The 16648-nt window shown below is 47.1% G+C and overlaps 1 protein-coding gene across 15 annotated transcripts in view; it reads right to left on the bottom strand.

Annotated features, from left to right (window-relative positions):
- Nucleotides 1-16648, bottom strand: part of ADGRB1 (adhesion G protein-coupled receptor B1) — a 279870-nt gene that overhangs the window by 133659 nt on the left and 129563 nt on the right. For 12 of the 15 annotated variants that reach the window (XM_088179982.1, XM_088179994.1, XM_088179999.1 and 9 more), the window contains 4 exons: nt 11035-11199; nt 9041-9204; nt 5397-5571; nt 3200-3364 (listed from right to left, as the gene is read on the bottom strand). In XM_088179982.1, coding sequence (XP_088036108.1) covers nt 3200-3364; nt 5397-5571; nt 9041-9204; nt 11035-11199 — 669 coding nt within the window. Of the gene's footprint in view, nt 1-3199; nt 3365-5396; nt 5572-9039; nt 9205-11034; nt 11200-16648 lie in introns of all 15 variants that reach the window. The other 3 variants (XM_088179990.1, XM_088180028.1, XM_088180067.1) reach the window with 1 other exon arrangement.

The following is a 16648-nucleotide window of genomic DNA, read 5'->3' as shown; positions in this document are numbered from 1 at the left end:
TTAGCTCACTAAAATCCATGGGAAAGTCCACTCTCATCCTTGCCTTGCCTTTTGGCAGCTCCTTGCAAGAAAACTGCTGTAGCTACCCTCCACTCAAGAGTTTAATTTCTTAATTTTTAATAGGCAGATCTTTTGTGGGTGAGCTCCATGGCTCCAGACTCCACCTCTTCCATCCCTCAGGGTCACCACCTTCAGTGCTGGATGTATCTAAAATGAGGCTTGGCACAAATCAGTGGATTAAGAATGAAGGAAAGAACAAGTAAATAAAGAGACAAGATGGACATATCCCCTGGGTGGTCTTCATTCTTGTAAACAAAAGAGAGCAGATCTGTGCCCCAACAACTTGGAACTGCATCAGCAGCTCATTTCCAAACACTGTTGCAGAGCCCAGGAGTCTGCAGAAATATGTTTTGAGACATAAAAAAAAAAAAAAAGTCATTGGAAGGATGGTTTTGGAAGCTTCTGTCTGTGGGTGGAGCCGAGTCGGTTCTGGAGTTGGTGGAATCTGGGAGAAAAACATTCACCATAGGAGATCTTTGTGCTGAGAAACTCATTATTTACAACGTGTAAAGCCGAGGGAGCCATGAGGATGGTGTTAAAGCTATTTGTCACTCCTGAGGGAGGGAAGGAGAAAAAACTTGATTTAATAGTTTTTGATTACAGTTTTTATTCATTGTGCAAGGAAAATTCCCAATAAAAGGGAAGCTGAGTTTGTGCCTGCAGCTGGTCAGGACATGTCCCACTGCTGCTCTGGGACTACCCAGGGACCAACCTGCCTGTGCCAGGGGCTCACACCTAAATTATGAGCATGGCAAGTGCTGCTTCTTTGAAGAACTCCTACAAGACCCAACAAGCTGCCTGCACATCACTTCTCCTGCAGGCAGGCTCCAAGACTGTGTGACCCCAGCCCCAGCTGCAGTTCAAAGATGGATTCCTCCCCAGTAGACACTGGGAATGAATAAGCTGAATTCTCTGCCTGGAAACAGATGCTCCTTCCCCTGGTTTAAAGTTCCCTAGTGAGTAATCTCTATTGTGATGGAATCCTGGAGGGCAGTGGGATCCCAGCTGTGCTCTGCACATGAGCAGGACTCATCCCTGAGCCAACAGCTCGTGGCTGCTGCAGATAAGCCAGAGCAGGGGTGGAAAAGAAGCAGTTTCATTTCCAGCCTGCTGACATGGAGCTGTGGGGCAGGGAGATGGAATAACCCAGCTGTGACAGCACTTGGTCACCCACAGAGCCTGTCCCAGAGCAGGGAGCTGATTTCCAAACTCTTGTCCTCGTGCTTTCACCACGGTCACAGACTGTCCCATGGTTCACAGGAGGGTTCTGAGGCGTAGAAGCTTCCAGCACCCTCGGGTACAAAGCAGCAGAGCACAAGAAAAAGCAGAGAGGGAGAATGTTCACATCTCTCCTCCCCTTTCTCCCCCACTAGGCTGTCAAAACTTCCTGGTCTCATCACCCCTGCAGTGTCCCTGGGGACCACTGAGGGATGCTGTGGATCAGAGATGCTCTTTAAAAATACACTGATTGGAGTTGTCTTGCCAGTGAGTGCAGGAGCAATTCCCAGGCCAGGAGAGAATCATTTCATCCTTTCCTTTTCTCTTCTTTTTTTTTTTTTTTTTTTTTTTTTAAATCTTTTTGATGTTGCTTCACAACACAATCCCTTTTACCAGAGTAACCTATTTGCACTGGGAGATTTTAATAACTAACCCAATTAAGTTCAATTCTTCTGCTCAAATCGAATCATGCCAGCATTTGATACTTTCTGGAGAACAAATTGAGCGGGTTTATTTTTAGCCTCTGATGTTTCCCCATCTTTTCCTTCCCTTGCAAATTAACAACTGCAGCGAGACCCTTCTGGCTGTGAACCCTGGCAGCCCCCAGTGCCTGAGACTTGCCTTTTCCTTTTGAGCACTGCACAGGCATCAAACCCCTGCAGAAAGAGAAGAAAAGATTGGGCTTGTTCTGCCAGGGCCCCAGCTGGCACACACTGAAGCTGAACTAAATCTGCCTCACTCTGTAGACACCACCAGACAACCCGGTGCTAAGATTTTCTGTGGCGAGGGAGAGCTTTGTGGCAGAGTTAGAAGAGATTCTCACACGCCACTGCTAATTGAGAGGCACAGCCTGTAAGGAGAGGTGATGCCTTTTATTAGAGAGTAGCTGGAAAGAGTGACGAGGCTGTCACACAGCCTCTTCCTCTGTCATCTCCGAGCTGGACGTGCTGGAACTTCCATGCTGAGGTCCTTTGACTTTGATCTCTTTGTCTTCAGCACTTTTGTGAGGGATTCTGAGGGGTTGGCTTGGCCTCCATGTGGCAGATCTGCCCCCAGGTATTCCTGCATCAAAACTGCTGCCTCCTGTCCTTTAGGGAGGTTCCCCTTTTCCATGGGATACTGCCATGAGAATCTGTCCTGTCTCTCACTGAGATGCTCTGACAAATAATTACCCTTTCAGTCAAAGCTCATGGCCTGTTACAATCGATGCAATCTGACTGCAAACATCACAAAGGCCATTGATTCCCCACCAGCAATTTCACCAGGCCTTTCAACTCAGACTGAGGAAGAAAGCAGAAATGGTGGACAGGCCTTTTTTTTGGTCTCTGTATAGTCTGAGAGACAGACAGAAACATTCCCACTTGGAAGTGCTCACTCCAGCTTATTTTCCACATCCAAACCCAGGTTTTCATCTGCCCTACAGCTCACTCACCCTCCATTCAGCTTTTGCACTCTGCAGGAGGGTGAGAGTTGGGTAAAGCTCCGACAGATGCAGACACATCCTTTTTTTTTTTTTTTTTTAAATTTCCAGTGGTGTGTAGGCTTCCCAGAGGTAAAGGGTGGGAAACCTCTGCAGCATCCTCAGTACTCAACAGCTTGATGGACTTGAGACTCTGATATCAGCATTTGCTACCAAACAGTTTCTCTTTTCCTCTTGTAACTCAATGGCAACGACAAGATGGAACCACCAAGGCAAGGCTGGTGGGATTGACCAAATATTCACTGAAACCAACACGGTTGCACTGGATTCTGCAACAGTTAAATCAAGACCTTGTACCTTGTACCTGGGTCATGGGTAGGATTTTATTAGGTTACAACCCTTTGTAGCGTTCAGATCTCTGACAAAGGACATGGAAGCCATTCCCAAATTCCAAAATTCCCCCTCATTCAAAGGAAAGTCCGAGAGGTCTGGGGCACATACCAGGACACTTCCTGTCATTGCACTGCTTGTACTCCTCCTTGGGGCCCTGGCAAGTCTCTCCACCAAAGAAGGGGCCGTAGCACACCCGATCACGTCTCTGAGTGCCACCTCCACACGTGGCAGTGCAGCTGCCCCACACTCCCCAGGCCTGCCACTTCCCATCCACTGGAAACAACAAAAGAGAAGAGGAAAAAGAGAAGAAACAGCCTGTTATGTCCCAAACATCATCTGCAACAAAAGGCATCAAGATCCAAAGGTGAGCAGAGGAACATTGGTGAGTAGGGCAGGGTTTGGTAGGAAGGGAGGTCTCCTGCTTTGGATCTTTGTTTGATCCTCAACAGACATTAAATCAGAGTGTTCCCATTCCCATCCCATCAGTCCGAGGGTGGCTTTGTGTTCCTCCTCAGCACCTCCACACTCTGCAAAAGCAGCCCTGTCTCTTTCCTCAGGCTGAGATTTGGGGCTGTGCTGCTGAACACTCTTCCCATGGGCAGGGATTCAACCTGGCAGCCACATCTGCCAGGCCAGGTCCATATCTGGAGTTCATTGGGAATGTACAATGCCTGTGTGAATATACCTTCCCAGAGAAGGTCTGGCTCAGGGATTTACAGAGTCCAGCAGAGCCCTTGGCCAAAAAACCATGAAGAGACATCAAATAAAGTTCCCTCCAGCTGTTTCCATTGCACTGATGCCTCATGTGCCTTGGAAGGAGGTTTGGGATGTTGTCTCATTCCATTGTGTCTTCTCCCAGCATCTTTCCAGATTCAATGGAAATGTGACTTCTTTTACATTAACAATGACATTTATCAAAATTCTGCTTCTTCTACGTTAACAATGGCCTTTATCAAAGCACCATAAAAATGTTAATTAGCCCTCATAACAAGCCTACAAGGCAGGGAAGCACTCTCCTCTGCTGTACCACAACAACTTGGTGACAGAACTAGAACAGGGCCTAAGTGTGGGATTTTCTATTTGGGCTTTAATTTTGAGTTACCACATCATCTTGGGTTGAATAATTCCTTTTGGGAGGGTGGGAGATCCATGTCTGCTCCAAGAAGTAGACAAAAATTACCAAAGAAGAAGGGCAGCACCAAATCCTGGTGCTTTATTTAGTGATATTTTGTTCAGTGGAAAGTATAGCCTGAGCTGCTTTGACAGATAACTCTGAAATCAGTAGGACAAGGTTGTCTTAAAAGGGGTTCTGATGCCCCTTTTTGTCTTTGAAGTTGTCCCTAAGTTGCAAATAAGGAGTGAGTTACCTAAACATCAAAACCTACTTGAGACCATGTAGGAAAATCCAACACCTCTGTTAAGGAATGCAGATGATGGTGCTACCAGAGTGTAAAGGGATTCTCTGAAGAAATAGGTAGATCAGGATGACTTCCAGTTGGAAATATTATTATTATTATTATGATTATTATTATTATTATTACTACTACTACTATTATTATTACTATTATTGCTGTCATTATTATGAAGTCACAGATGAGTAAAGTAAGTCACAAATCTTGCACAGACATGAACAAAGGCTTTATTGTGACAGACCTCCTCACTGATAAGGTTTAAAGCTGACATACAATGGAGGATACCCCGTTTGCTTAAAATATGACTGGGAACGTTGAAATGGTGGGAGGAGAGGAACAAAACAAAAAAGAGGAGGGAAGCTGAAGCCCTGTGGAGGCAAGGGAACGGTTTCATTGATATTTTCTTGGGAGTTTTTTAAGCTCATGCTGAAAAGCAAAAAAAGGGGGGGAGGCACAGGCTACGCCTCTAATGCATTTGAACAAAACGTTGTATGTTTTGAATTTTTTAAACAGCTCTTTTGCAGAACCAAATCCACCAATCATCAGACATTTTTCCAACACCACACAGGCAAAATTAAAGGAAAATCCTTTAGTTGTGATCAGAAGTCCAGAGACGGGAAAAATTGAAGGTCCATTTCCACTAATAACCTGGGGGAAAGGCTATGTGTCTCCACAGGCTCTGATCCAAAGTGGTTAGAAGGTTTTCAAAGCTCAGAAAGACACATTCCCTGTGGGCAGCCTCTCACCTCCCCGGGGTCTCCCGAAACCTTTGCCAGCGGTGGATTTTGGCTGGCGCGGTCTGTTGGAATGACCCAAACCTCCCCAAAGAAACGTTTCACTGGGCTGGCAGAGCGAGATGGGCCAAGAGGAAGCAGAAAGCGTCGTTCACCCACCTGGGCACTGGCGCAGGAAGCAGTCACGGGTCTCCACCCAGTGTCCCTGGCACTCGGCTCCGCCGTAGGACGGCCCGTTGCACTCCCGCGTCCTCTGCTGCGTCCCGTTGGAGCAGGAAGCGGAGCACGAGCTCCAGCTCGACCACTCGTTCCAGTTGCCGTCCACTGAGTGGCCCAAAGAAAGAAAACGAGCGGAATGTGAAGACCTTTCCCTCTGGAAGGAGCCTCTCTGGCTTTTGCCTGCCAGGGAGCGAGGTGTGGGGGGATCAAACCGGAGCCACAGAGCTTGAAAGAGGGCAGAGATGATCAAAAAAGGTTCGGACCACTGTGGCAACAGGGATTTTTGGGACCCTCTGAAGCCTCCCACAGGATGCAAGCGTGGTAAAATCTCAGTTTTTATGTTCCACACTCTGCATTATACCACAAAAGTGGAAATTATTGGTACTATCCATTCTGACATGGAAGTCCAATCACAACACAACACCACACCAGAGGGCGAGGCTCATGTTTTCATTGAACACTTTGGAGGGATCATTACATTACCATGGCATTTCCCATTTGAGGCCATCAGCACTTTTTTAATGGACCCATTTTTCAGCAAAGCAGTGCATGAATCTGTGGAGAGTGAACTTTCTCAAGCATGCAGATGGTCTGTTTTTCATTAAAGCACACCCAGAAACTCAAATCACAGTGTTATTGACAGGAATCCACCATTCCTGCTGGCTGGGAAATGTAGGAGCCAAGGTGTGCTCCAACAGAGGACTGGGAACAGGGTGAGTGTGTGTGGTCAATGTACTTCTCTCACAGCTGAATTAACTCTGACAGGCTGGAGATGTTTTACCCAGCAGTGTCTTTGGTAATTAAATAGAGGAGGGAGGGACAAAGGAGGATATGATAGGGATGGGGTTGGAGAGAAACAGGAATACATCTTATTATCATGGTATGGACTGAAGCATTCCCAAGTGTGCTGGTTACACCCTAATTGGTCCCTGATCAACAGATCCATCACCCAGTCTGCTCTTCCTGGAGCATCCTTCTCATTAACAGTGGTCATCATGCTCTGTTTAGATCTAATTAGCTGCTAGATCTCACTCGGAAAAAACAACCTGAATCTTTGAAAAGTCTGAATTCTGGCTCAAATCACATTGCAGCTCTTTTTTTTTTTTTTTTTTTTTTTTTTTTCTTTGTTTGTCTGTCCAAGAAAAATAAATGCCAACTGGTCCCCCATGTAATCTGAAAGGAATTGATCAACCCTGTGTAATCCCCATTGCAACTGAGCAGCTTTTGGTTTGCAAACTCAGTTTAAAAAAAATGTTAAAAGCATCCAAATGAGCAACTGTTAACTCAAAGGGGATCACAAGGTGTGTAAAATCAGGCAAGCATAAAGGTACCTCCAAAAGGTGGTTATTTTTAACAATCCAAAAATTTATGTTTTTATTGTGCATAAAGTCAAGGCTTTGTGCCAGTGTCTATCAATCCCAACGAGGGAAAATATGAAACATAGTGTTTGACAAGTGATTAGTCTTTGGAAATGATCCAAAACTCCACAAAGTAGGTCCTACCAGGTATAAATTAGCCTGGCTTTTCTGACTGAAGGCTGTGCTGCTAAGTTTCCATGGACTGATCATAAAATCATGGAATCACAGGATGGTTTGGGCTGGAAATGTAAAGATCATTTAATTCTACTCCCTTGCCATGGGCAGGGACATGTTCCACTATCCCAGGTTGCTCCAAGCCCTGTCCAGCCTGGCCTTGGACATTTCCAGGGATGGGACAGCCACAGCTTCTCTGGCTTCATCACCCTCCCAGGGAAGAATTTCTTCCTAATTTTGATGTTGTCTGCCCCACATTAACATATCCCTGTGCTGGAAAAGTGAGACTGCATTCACCACATTAAATGGGACATTTACCAAAGAATTGCATTTATCAAAAAAAAGCTGAGTTTTCCAACACCCTCCCTGCTGCTGGTGATTGGCAGCTTATCAGGAGTGCAAGCATTTGGAGATGGTAAAAGAAAGGAGCCAAATCCATAATTTGGTCGTTCAGTGGGGGATTGGGAACAAGTAATTTCCTTGTGGTTATTCACAGGCTGTAATTTCAGAAACGTTTTTTAAAAAGGGGAAACAAAGGTGGCTGTGTTGTCTCTCCAGCCACCTTGAACGATGCAAAGATGCTTCTTGGTCAGGATGCTGAGGGGTTCCCATCACAGGAACAGTTTGGTGCCATGGTCACACCACAGTGGAAGTCTATCAAAAAAAGTGCATTTTCTGAAGGCATTGTCTTCCTCCTTTCTCCCTTTCCCAAGCCTTAAGGCTCAGCCTGTGGCATCCACAGCTCAGGAGGAACAAAGGCCCTGTTGTCCCTGCAGCAGAGCATTTTTATCAGCTGCAGCAATAAATCCTTGGAGCAGGGTGGTGATAAACACTGAGTGTCTGGGGTGTCAAACACCCATTGTTGTGCTCCAGTGATTCCCTCAACGCGGCTCTCATTTGGCCGCTGATTGCCTTTGTGGCACTAATTAGAGCTGAAGCCTCGCAGAGTTGGGCTGCTTGTCTTTTCCACCCCTGTTTCAGTCGCATATTTATTTGTATTTAAATTAATTATGGATCAATGTTAACTCAGGGTATGCTTTATTGCCCAAGCAATGCCGGCTCTGGCTTCTTAAATTTGTCTTTTTATGACAGAGTCAATTTGGTGTCTGGGAGGTTCTTATTCCAAGTAGAGTCTTCTGGACAGTGGCCAAATATCCAAGGATAGTTACTTGGAGTGAAAACTCGATGGGAAATGCCAGGAGGCTTCTCAGTGTTTTCACAAAGTTCTCATCCCTCCCACAATCCCTCTCCTCCTCCGGGGACATAATAATGTCTCATAATGATTCTCATTAAACTGGAAAAATGTCAGTTGACATTATCCAGGGATAGGGAGGGAGTTTTGGGGAGCTTGCTCGTGTACAGATCGTGTACACCAGGACATTCAGAGTTAAATTAAGGGGGGGCTCTGTTGTAAACCCAGGGCCTGTCAGAAGAAAGAAGCTTCTGAAGCATAAGTGTATTTCCAGGTGGTAGAAGTAATTTTATCTCGAGGTTCTTTCTGATGTTTCAAAGCAGAACTCGAGGAGAGGCATTTGGAAGTGAAATTCAGGGACAGGGAAAAGGCAAAAAGATTAAATTTGTCATGGGAGGCCATTAGGAGTCTCTTAGTCAATCTCACCACCCAGAGCAGGATCAGCCACAGAAAAAACTTGCATTTATATTGAACTAATGCACAGACACGTAAAACTATTCATTAATTCCAGCACAACAAACCCAGTCAGGCAAAATAACTTTAAACCAGTGGGGAGAGAAGGTGAGAAGCTTAAGATGGTCTTGGAAATAGCAGTGGCAGCCAGATCCAGCCCATGCAAGGTTGTAAGGACAACCCATATCCTCTGCAGGAGATCACACAGGCAAACCTGAACCTGAGACTGAACAACCCCAGAAAGCACCTCTGGGTTGCTTCTTCAGTGAATCCTTTCCTCAGGATCCTCCTTGGGGTCGTTCAGAATTTCATTGGAGTCAGCTGCCGACCTCGATGAGCCATGGGAGGGAAACCGAGGTGGGGAGACCTGCTGGAGGGGAGGTTTCAGATCTGTCACTGTCCCTACCTGGGCAGAGAGCGATGTTGCAGAACTTGGTTTGCTTCTCCGGGCCCTCGCAGGGGTTGCCACCGAACTGGGGGGGTTTGCAGGTGCGGGTCCGGTCCCTGTAGCCTCTGCCACACGTGGAAGAGCACAGGCTCCACGGAGACCACTCGTCCCAGGTGCCGTGCACTGCAAGGGAAGCACGAGAAGTGACTTTTCTTTCCCCCGAGGAGGTCTGAGGAAGTGAGGGAGCCCACGGGGCACAGCTTCTTCCCACCCGGAATGAGCGGCGCGTGGGAAGCTGGAGAACAACCCAAAGGGTGCAAGAGGAACATCGAGTAATTTTTATGCTTTGCTATCAACACCAAGTGTCTGCTGCTTTCCTGTCTTTGAAATAAAACCAGAATGCACTTTTAGCTGACCTTAATTTTTTTCAGATTTTTGAGCCAACAGGGCATTTTTAAAGCAAAAGATGGATTTAGAAAGGAATAAAACTCCACTACCCTTAGGGAAGCATCATCACCATCATTTTGTCACTTCTTGCCCTTTTTTTCCTCCCTCTCAACATTTTGTCATTGAATCCTCAGACTACAACATTTTAGGGCATTCAGAAGAGCTGTAGTCTGTCTACTGATTATTATCTTAAGTCAGTTACACCTCAGAGGCAAAATTAGGGAGACTTGGAAGGGTAAAATGTAATGGGCAACAGCCTCCAACAGTACTCAAGACATCACTGGTAGCTCCTGGAATTAGACATCTAATGGATTTTAATCTAATCTAATTAGCCTTCTAATCTATATTAATCTGATCTTCTCCAATCTAATCTAATCTAATCTGGCCAAGTTATTTATGGAATTTTAGTCACTATAATCTCCAGAGGCCAAATGTTATAAGAATGCACTGATCTCTCTTAAAGGACTTCATCCCTTCCAGCTTTGCCAGAGAAGCTAATGCCAAATCAACAGTTCTTCAGAAAAAGAAGAAACACAAAAAAACTCAGGGACTTTTCCAGTTCTCCAGCAACTGGTGCCCCAGTGTCTGGAAAGGGGGTTCAAAACTAATTCTCACCAGGCACCTTGCATGATAAGAGATAATCAGAGGAGGAGAGGAAACACAGGGAAGAACACAGATGGTGATTTCACCATGGATGGTGGTTTCACCATCATAGAATTGTGTCTGAATAATGATGTTGCTGGTCAGGAGAAATGAAGAACATGCTTAGCTTAACAGCAAAATTCTTCAAAATAATCATAGGAAAATAGAATGGTTTGGGCTGGAGGTGACCTCAAAAATCATCTCCTTCCAACCCCCTGCCATGGGCAGGGACACCTTCCACTATCCCAGGCTGCTCCAAGCCCTATCCAACCTGATCTTGGACACTTCCAGGGATAGAGCAGCCACAGAATCCCTGCACAAACCTGTGCCAGGGCCTCACCACCCTCACAGGGAAGGAGTTTTTCCCTAATACTCAATCTAAACCTACTCTCTTTCAATTTGAAGCCATTCCCCCTTGTCCTGCCACTCCACGCTCTTGTAAAAAGTCCCTCTCCATCTTTCTTGTAGGCTCAAGTTTGCCCAGAATGTTTTTTTTTTCCCTCAAATTGTTCCTGACCTGGAAACACCCCAAAGGGCACCTCCCTGCAGGTGTGCTGAGTTCATGGATTTTAGATGGCATGGAATTTTCCCCACCATGCAAATCAGGTGCCCATCTCATGGTGCTTGCTATAGCAAGAGTCTCTGTATGAGGCTTTAAGGCATAAAGAGAAGGAGCAGGGAACAAAAACCATCTCCCTCCAAGAATTACAGAATCACAGAACGGTTTGGAATGGAAGAGAACTGAAAGATTTTATTGTTCCAACCACTTTCCACTATCCCAGCTTGCTCCAAGCCCCATCCAAGCTGGCCTTGAACACTTCCAGGGATGGAGCAGCCACAGCTTCTCTGAGCAACTCGTGCCAGAAACATCCCAGTGGAGACACCAGAGGCAGCCAATCTCCCTCCCCTGCTGGCCACCAGTACCTGGGCACACGGCAGAGTTGTTGCACTGCCTCTGCTCCCGGAGGGGGCCACTGCACTGGGTGCTGTAGGAAGACGAAACGCAGAACCTGGTCCTGGTCTGCCAGCCCTCCCCACAGGTGGTCGAGCACACGCTCCACGGGGACCACTCCTCTGCTGCAGGGTCACCTGTGGGGGTTGGAACACAAGGTGAGGACGTGGCATCCTTGGATCTCCGGGGAAGGCATTTCCAAGTTGTGCTTGGCCGGGTGTGAGATCTGTGAGGCTGCAATGTGTCCTGCAGGTCGGGTGACAAGATGGGTGGGAGGGTGTGAGGGCGCTGGGGAGAAAATGTGAGAGTTGAGAATGGGCTAAAGGGGTTTTTTTTGGGGTACTGTGTAGAGCTGCTGCACACACACACATGAAAAATAATAATAAAAAAAAGATGCTATGGAAGCATCAGGTCATTGGGAAGGGCCAACTCCACCACTGAAAGTGGCACAGCCACTGCAGAACCTTGTGAGCTGGGATAGGGAACCTCCATTTAGAGATTGCACCAACAGTGATAAGACAGAGTAAATGTACCCATAAATTGTTCCCTTTTAAGGATCCAACCCCTTGTCCTGCCTTCTCACAGCCCCTGCCAGTGCAGATTGGCAGAGGAGGAGCTGACGAAGTAGAAGGTGATGGTGCCTAAGAAGGGTCAGCTGATGAAATCCCAGAGAGTTTTCTTGGCATCTCCTCTACCTGTGGAGATCTGCTGTGAGCATGTGACATGGAACAAGGCTGACTCTTCCAGGGCATCACACAGTCCCTATCAACTCCTTATCTGATAGGGCAGCATTGGAGAAGCAACTAAAAATATCCCATTGATGGGAGTGAAAAGCACTGAAATGTATTCCCTTTGTCACTAATATCCCTGCTGGAGCTGTTTCAGCAGCCACAGCCTCCAAATAAGTCACCCTAAGTGTGAAATGAGCAGGGAAAGGGCCATTTTCCATTAGTTTTCATAGGCAATATTCTACCCTTTGACAAAATGCTTTTTTTCCCCACATGAAAATAAAAACCTGGCTCTGTTCTGTTTAACTAAGCCATGCATTGTTTGGGTTTTCAGATTTTTTTCATGGATTGCTAATAATTACACAGAATTAAACCTGGAATGTAGTGTTTGGTGTGTATAGAATACAGGCATATGGCAAAAACTAAACACCAGCATAACAGGGAGGCAACCCCTGACTGTGGGTGATAAGAAGGATCACAGCACTGGGTGGAACAGGTAAATATGACTCCAAGGGTCACCCACCCTGGCACTCAGTGCTTGGATGTGCTATCCCACACCACCACCCCATTCCCAAAGAAATCTGGGCAGACAATTCTGTATTAAACTGCCCAGCTGCAACGTGGAGAAGGAAAGAGATTCTGCAGCTGGAGATCTCAGTGAGTGTTATAAACCAGCTGCATTAAAATGTCAGAGCAGGAACTGTGGTGGGGACTGTAAAGGTTGGAGATCACCAAATTCCCCAATATTGCCCAAAAACTGTTCATATCTGATTCTTTGGGGTGGTATATTTATTATTTATATTTATTTATATTTATTTACTAGTGCTTTCCACATGCAATTAAATTGTGTCTCTCATCAATCTGCTCTTTGGGATTTTTGGTAGTTATCTGGGTTGTTTGATTGGTGTCATACTTTTCAGCACATCTGCTTTGAATGTCTCCTGTCATTCTGGCAGCTGGGAATTAAAAATACACCCACTGATGGCAGCCTGTTGAATTAATATGTGTTGAGGGGGAAAACTGTAGAGGAAGACCTGTCCTTGCTGCAAAATTGACAGAATTTCCCTCCTTCATTTATTTTCTGGACACAGAAAGAAGTGGAGGTGAGGATTGATCTTTCCCTACCTCATCTGTGCCATTGCAATGATTATCATGAGATGCTACTGCTGTTGTTCATTAAGCCAAAGTTGCTCAAAATCGTTTTCTTTTGTGTTTTATTTCATTATTCTGTCCAGTTGGTCCCAGTTAGATGAAAGTTATGGACCACTGATCTTTCCTTGGGATGTGTAGGAGACATTGTGTGTTTTGAGGCTTTGGGGCTTCAGGAAAACTTCAGTCTCACATCCTGTTTCACAAGTATCAGATCTCCTGGCAGAGAGAGATCTGCATTTCCATGGCAATTTTCCTGCCTTTCCAAAATCCAGACCCAGAGTCCTGCAACGCTCCAAGCTCACCTCCAGAAAATTGCATTTATGGTACCACCACTTCATCATTTTCCATCCAGAGTGTCCCAGCCTCCAGCAGATCCCTCCCAGGCCCACAGATCCCAACCACTCCTGTTCCCTTGCCTGCTTGGATGCTCCATGAACCAGTGGTGCCTTTGCATTTCTCCATCCACCTTGAGCAACCTCCCCAGTTCTGCACCCAGCAGCACCCAGTCCCTCAGGGGCAGGCAGCTGGGGGATTTTGGTAGTTAAGCACTCCAAGTTTGGGTCCCAAAACCTTTCTGGGAGGCCAGAGGTGGGACAGGGGAAGCCTGTAGAGATACAGGAGCCTCCTCCATCAGCAGCTCATGGCTTGGAGAACCCTCCATGTCACCAACCTGCCCCTCAGACCTGGCTGGGGTTTGCGATCTCCATATTCAGACAAGAGCTACTGTGTCACTGGATGAATGAATGGCATCTTTGAACCAAATCCCACCTCTCCTGCCTCTTTCCTCTTTATTATTTCTAGCTTTTGCACTTTCACAGCAGAAATAGCTGTGCTTAGAGGTAAATCTCCTCAATTATCATCCCTCACATTGTACGAATCCCTGGCTTTTAAACCCATAATACAGTTTATTTCCTAAGTGCTGGTGACTCCCTTGGGCTTGGTGTCATTCTGAACCAAGCAATTCATCTCAGTCCACTGGGACATTACGTCCAGCCTTGTCTCAAACCTTGTACAAATTTAACTAATTTTCAAACCAAGTGAGACCCAGTTCTGAGACACTCTCAGGCATGAGACAAATTCACTCTTTACTCAAGAGAAAACACAGTAGTGCCCATCATCAAAACTACGAATGAGAAGAATTTCTGCACTCCTGAGGGTCAAATGGCAGAAAATGCAAATTACTGAGTGAAGCACACTGCAATTATTCATCCCAGAAATGGATTCTGACTCTGGTTTTTGATACAGTGTCAAGATCTCTACCAAGCTCATTGGGTTTGAAAGCTTCATTATAATTCAACCTGCCAGAGATTACAGAATCATGGAATGGTTTGGGCTGGAAGGAACCTTAAAGATATCTTGTTTCAAACCCCTGTCATAGGCAGGGACACCACCCATTATCCCAGGTTTCTCCAAACCCCATCTGACCTGGACTTGAACACTTCCAGGGATGGGGCATCCACAGCTTCTCTGGAGACCCTCTGCCAGGCTCTCACCACCCTCATAATGAAGATTTTTGTTCTAATATAAAATTTAAATCTACCCTCCTTCAGCTTAAATCCATTGCCCCTTGTCCTGTCACTCCATGCCTTGTCCAAGGTCCCTCTCCTGTTTTCTTGGAGAATCTTTAGGCACTGGAAGAGGCTCTAAGTTCTCCCCAGAGCCTGTGCTTCTCCAGGCTGAACAGCCCGAAGTTTTTCAGCCTGTGTTTACAGCAGAATGGCTCCAGCCCAATTTGTCTGCATCCCCAGAGGAGAAGGGGCCAGGCCCTGCCCTGCATCATCACCAGTGTTTGCAGGCAGGGATCTCAGCACGATTGACTTTGGATTCATCCTGTGATGCCCCAGAGTAGCCTGGGGATTAACAGGAGTGTCCCAAAGGATTTTTCAGGGCTCACAACCCCACCTGAAGTGGGATGATGGCCCTTGCTGCTCCCACAGGTCCAGGTGCAGCAGATGGAGAGGGTACAGCAGGTGCTGCAGAATGAGCCACACTGGGTGTTAATCCATGGGGATATAGCACTGCAATCCAGGATCATTCCAGCTCCTGGCTGCAGTGTCCCCACCAGTGCCTGCAGCTGCTCCATGGCTCTTCTTCCCTCAGCACTAATGGAGCAGCACATCCCTGCCACCCCTTTGCCAGGAGCCCTTTTCTTTTTTGGGGTCTGCCAGTCTGACATGTCCCCATGTGCCTCTCTGTTCACATCCTGCTGCTGGCAGAGTCCTCCTGGGAGCAGCCTGGGCTGAGCCAGGAGAGCCCATGCCAGGGACCTGCTGGGCTGGAGCTGGCTCTTTGCTGCTGCTGGGAGAGGCACATGGGCAGCCAGCAGCACCCTGGCTGAGAGCACAGCCCTGCCACAGCCTGGGGGCCAACAGGACCTGGACACCAGGGATGTGAAGGGCTGGCAGGAGAAAATGCTGCTCTTCAGCTGGGCAAGGCCATCCCCTCATCCACAGCTGATTTCTGCATTTCATCTTTTTCCAGGTCTTGAGCAGATGTGAAATGTCTTATTCCCTACAATCTTTGCCCATAGTGAAGTTGTGGGCTTTGCTTTGGCATCCTCAGCTAAAAATTCCCTCTAATCCCTCACTGGACTGTACCCTCTGTCTCTACATCTCCATCCTGATGTCCTTGAACAACCAGGGACAGCGACAGGGGTGTGGAAGCTTGCAGCAGGACAATGCACATCTCCCAGCCCATGCTGCCCTCAGGGATGCCACAGCCCAAGCCAGCCATGCTGCAGCGGTGGCCACAATGGCAGGGAGGTGACAGAGACGTCACTGAGCACAGATCCAGCACCCAGCTGCACAGCAGGAAGAAATGCCAAACTATAAACCTGATGGCTGAGTTACAGGCTGGAACAGGAGCTCCAGGGAAGCACCTGGGACCAGGTAGAGTAGGAATAACAGGAGCCTGCTTTGAGGTGCCTTCCTTCCCTCTGCATTTGGACAGAGATTAAGCTCAGCTTTTCCAGGGTGTAGCAGTGCAGAAGTCCTCCCTCTCCTGCAGGTTTTACCAGGCTCCAGGGATCCATCCTGCAGGCAGTGGAGCTGCTCTCACTGCAGAGAGCAGAGTCTATGCAGGGTAGAGAGGAAATTGAGGCTGTCCCCTGCTTTGTGTTGAAAACCACAGCCACAAGAAGTCACCCCAGATACTCCACACCAGATTCCTGATGCTGCACAGAGGCAAAGTCCTCCTGGGCTGGGTGGAGCACAGGTAACCTACACCAGAGTATGACCTCCTCTTACTTGTAGTCAAATCACCTCATTGAAGACTTTCTAGAACATGAAATGCTGCCAAGGTCACTGGGCAGTGATTTTAACCTGTGGCCAGGTTCAGCACACTGTGCTGAGACCCCTGATGTGTTGAGATCCTGCCACGACACACAGCCATGAAGGGAGAGCACAAAACCTTTCCAGACTGAATCACTGAATCACAGAATCACAGGATGGTTTGGGTTGGAAAGAACCTTAAAGGTCACCTATTTCCAACCTCCCTGCCATGGGCAAGGACACCTTCCAGTAGATCAGGTTGCCCAAACCCCCATCCAACCTGGCCTTGAACACTTCCAGGGATGGGGCAGATCAGACCTGGCACAGATCTAGGTCGAATTCATCCCCATCTTCCCAGATCATGCTGTCTGATATTACCACACATCATTCCCCTTCTGTGGCAGAAGGGTGGAAGGTCCAGCTGTGGAATCTACCAG

The sequence above is a fragment of the Sturnus vulgaris genome, chromosome 1 (genome assembly GCF_052056855.1).
Source record: "Sturnus vulgaris isolate bStuVul1 chromosome 1, bStuVul1.hap1, whole genome shotgun sequence".
NCBI classification, from domain to species: Eukaryota; Metazoa; Chordata; class Aves; order Passeriformes; family Sturnidae; genus Sturnus; species Sturnus vulgaris.
Note: the sequence above shows the minus strand (reverse complement) of the source record. Positions and strands in the feature narration are given on the sequence as shown.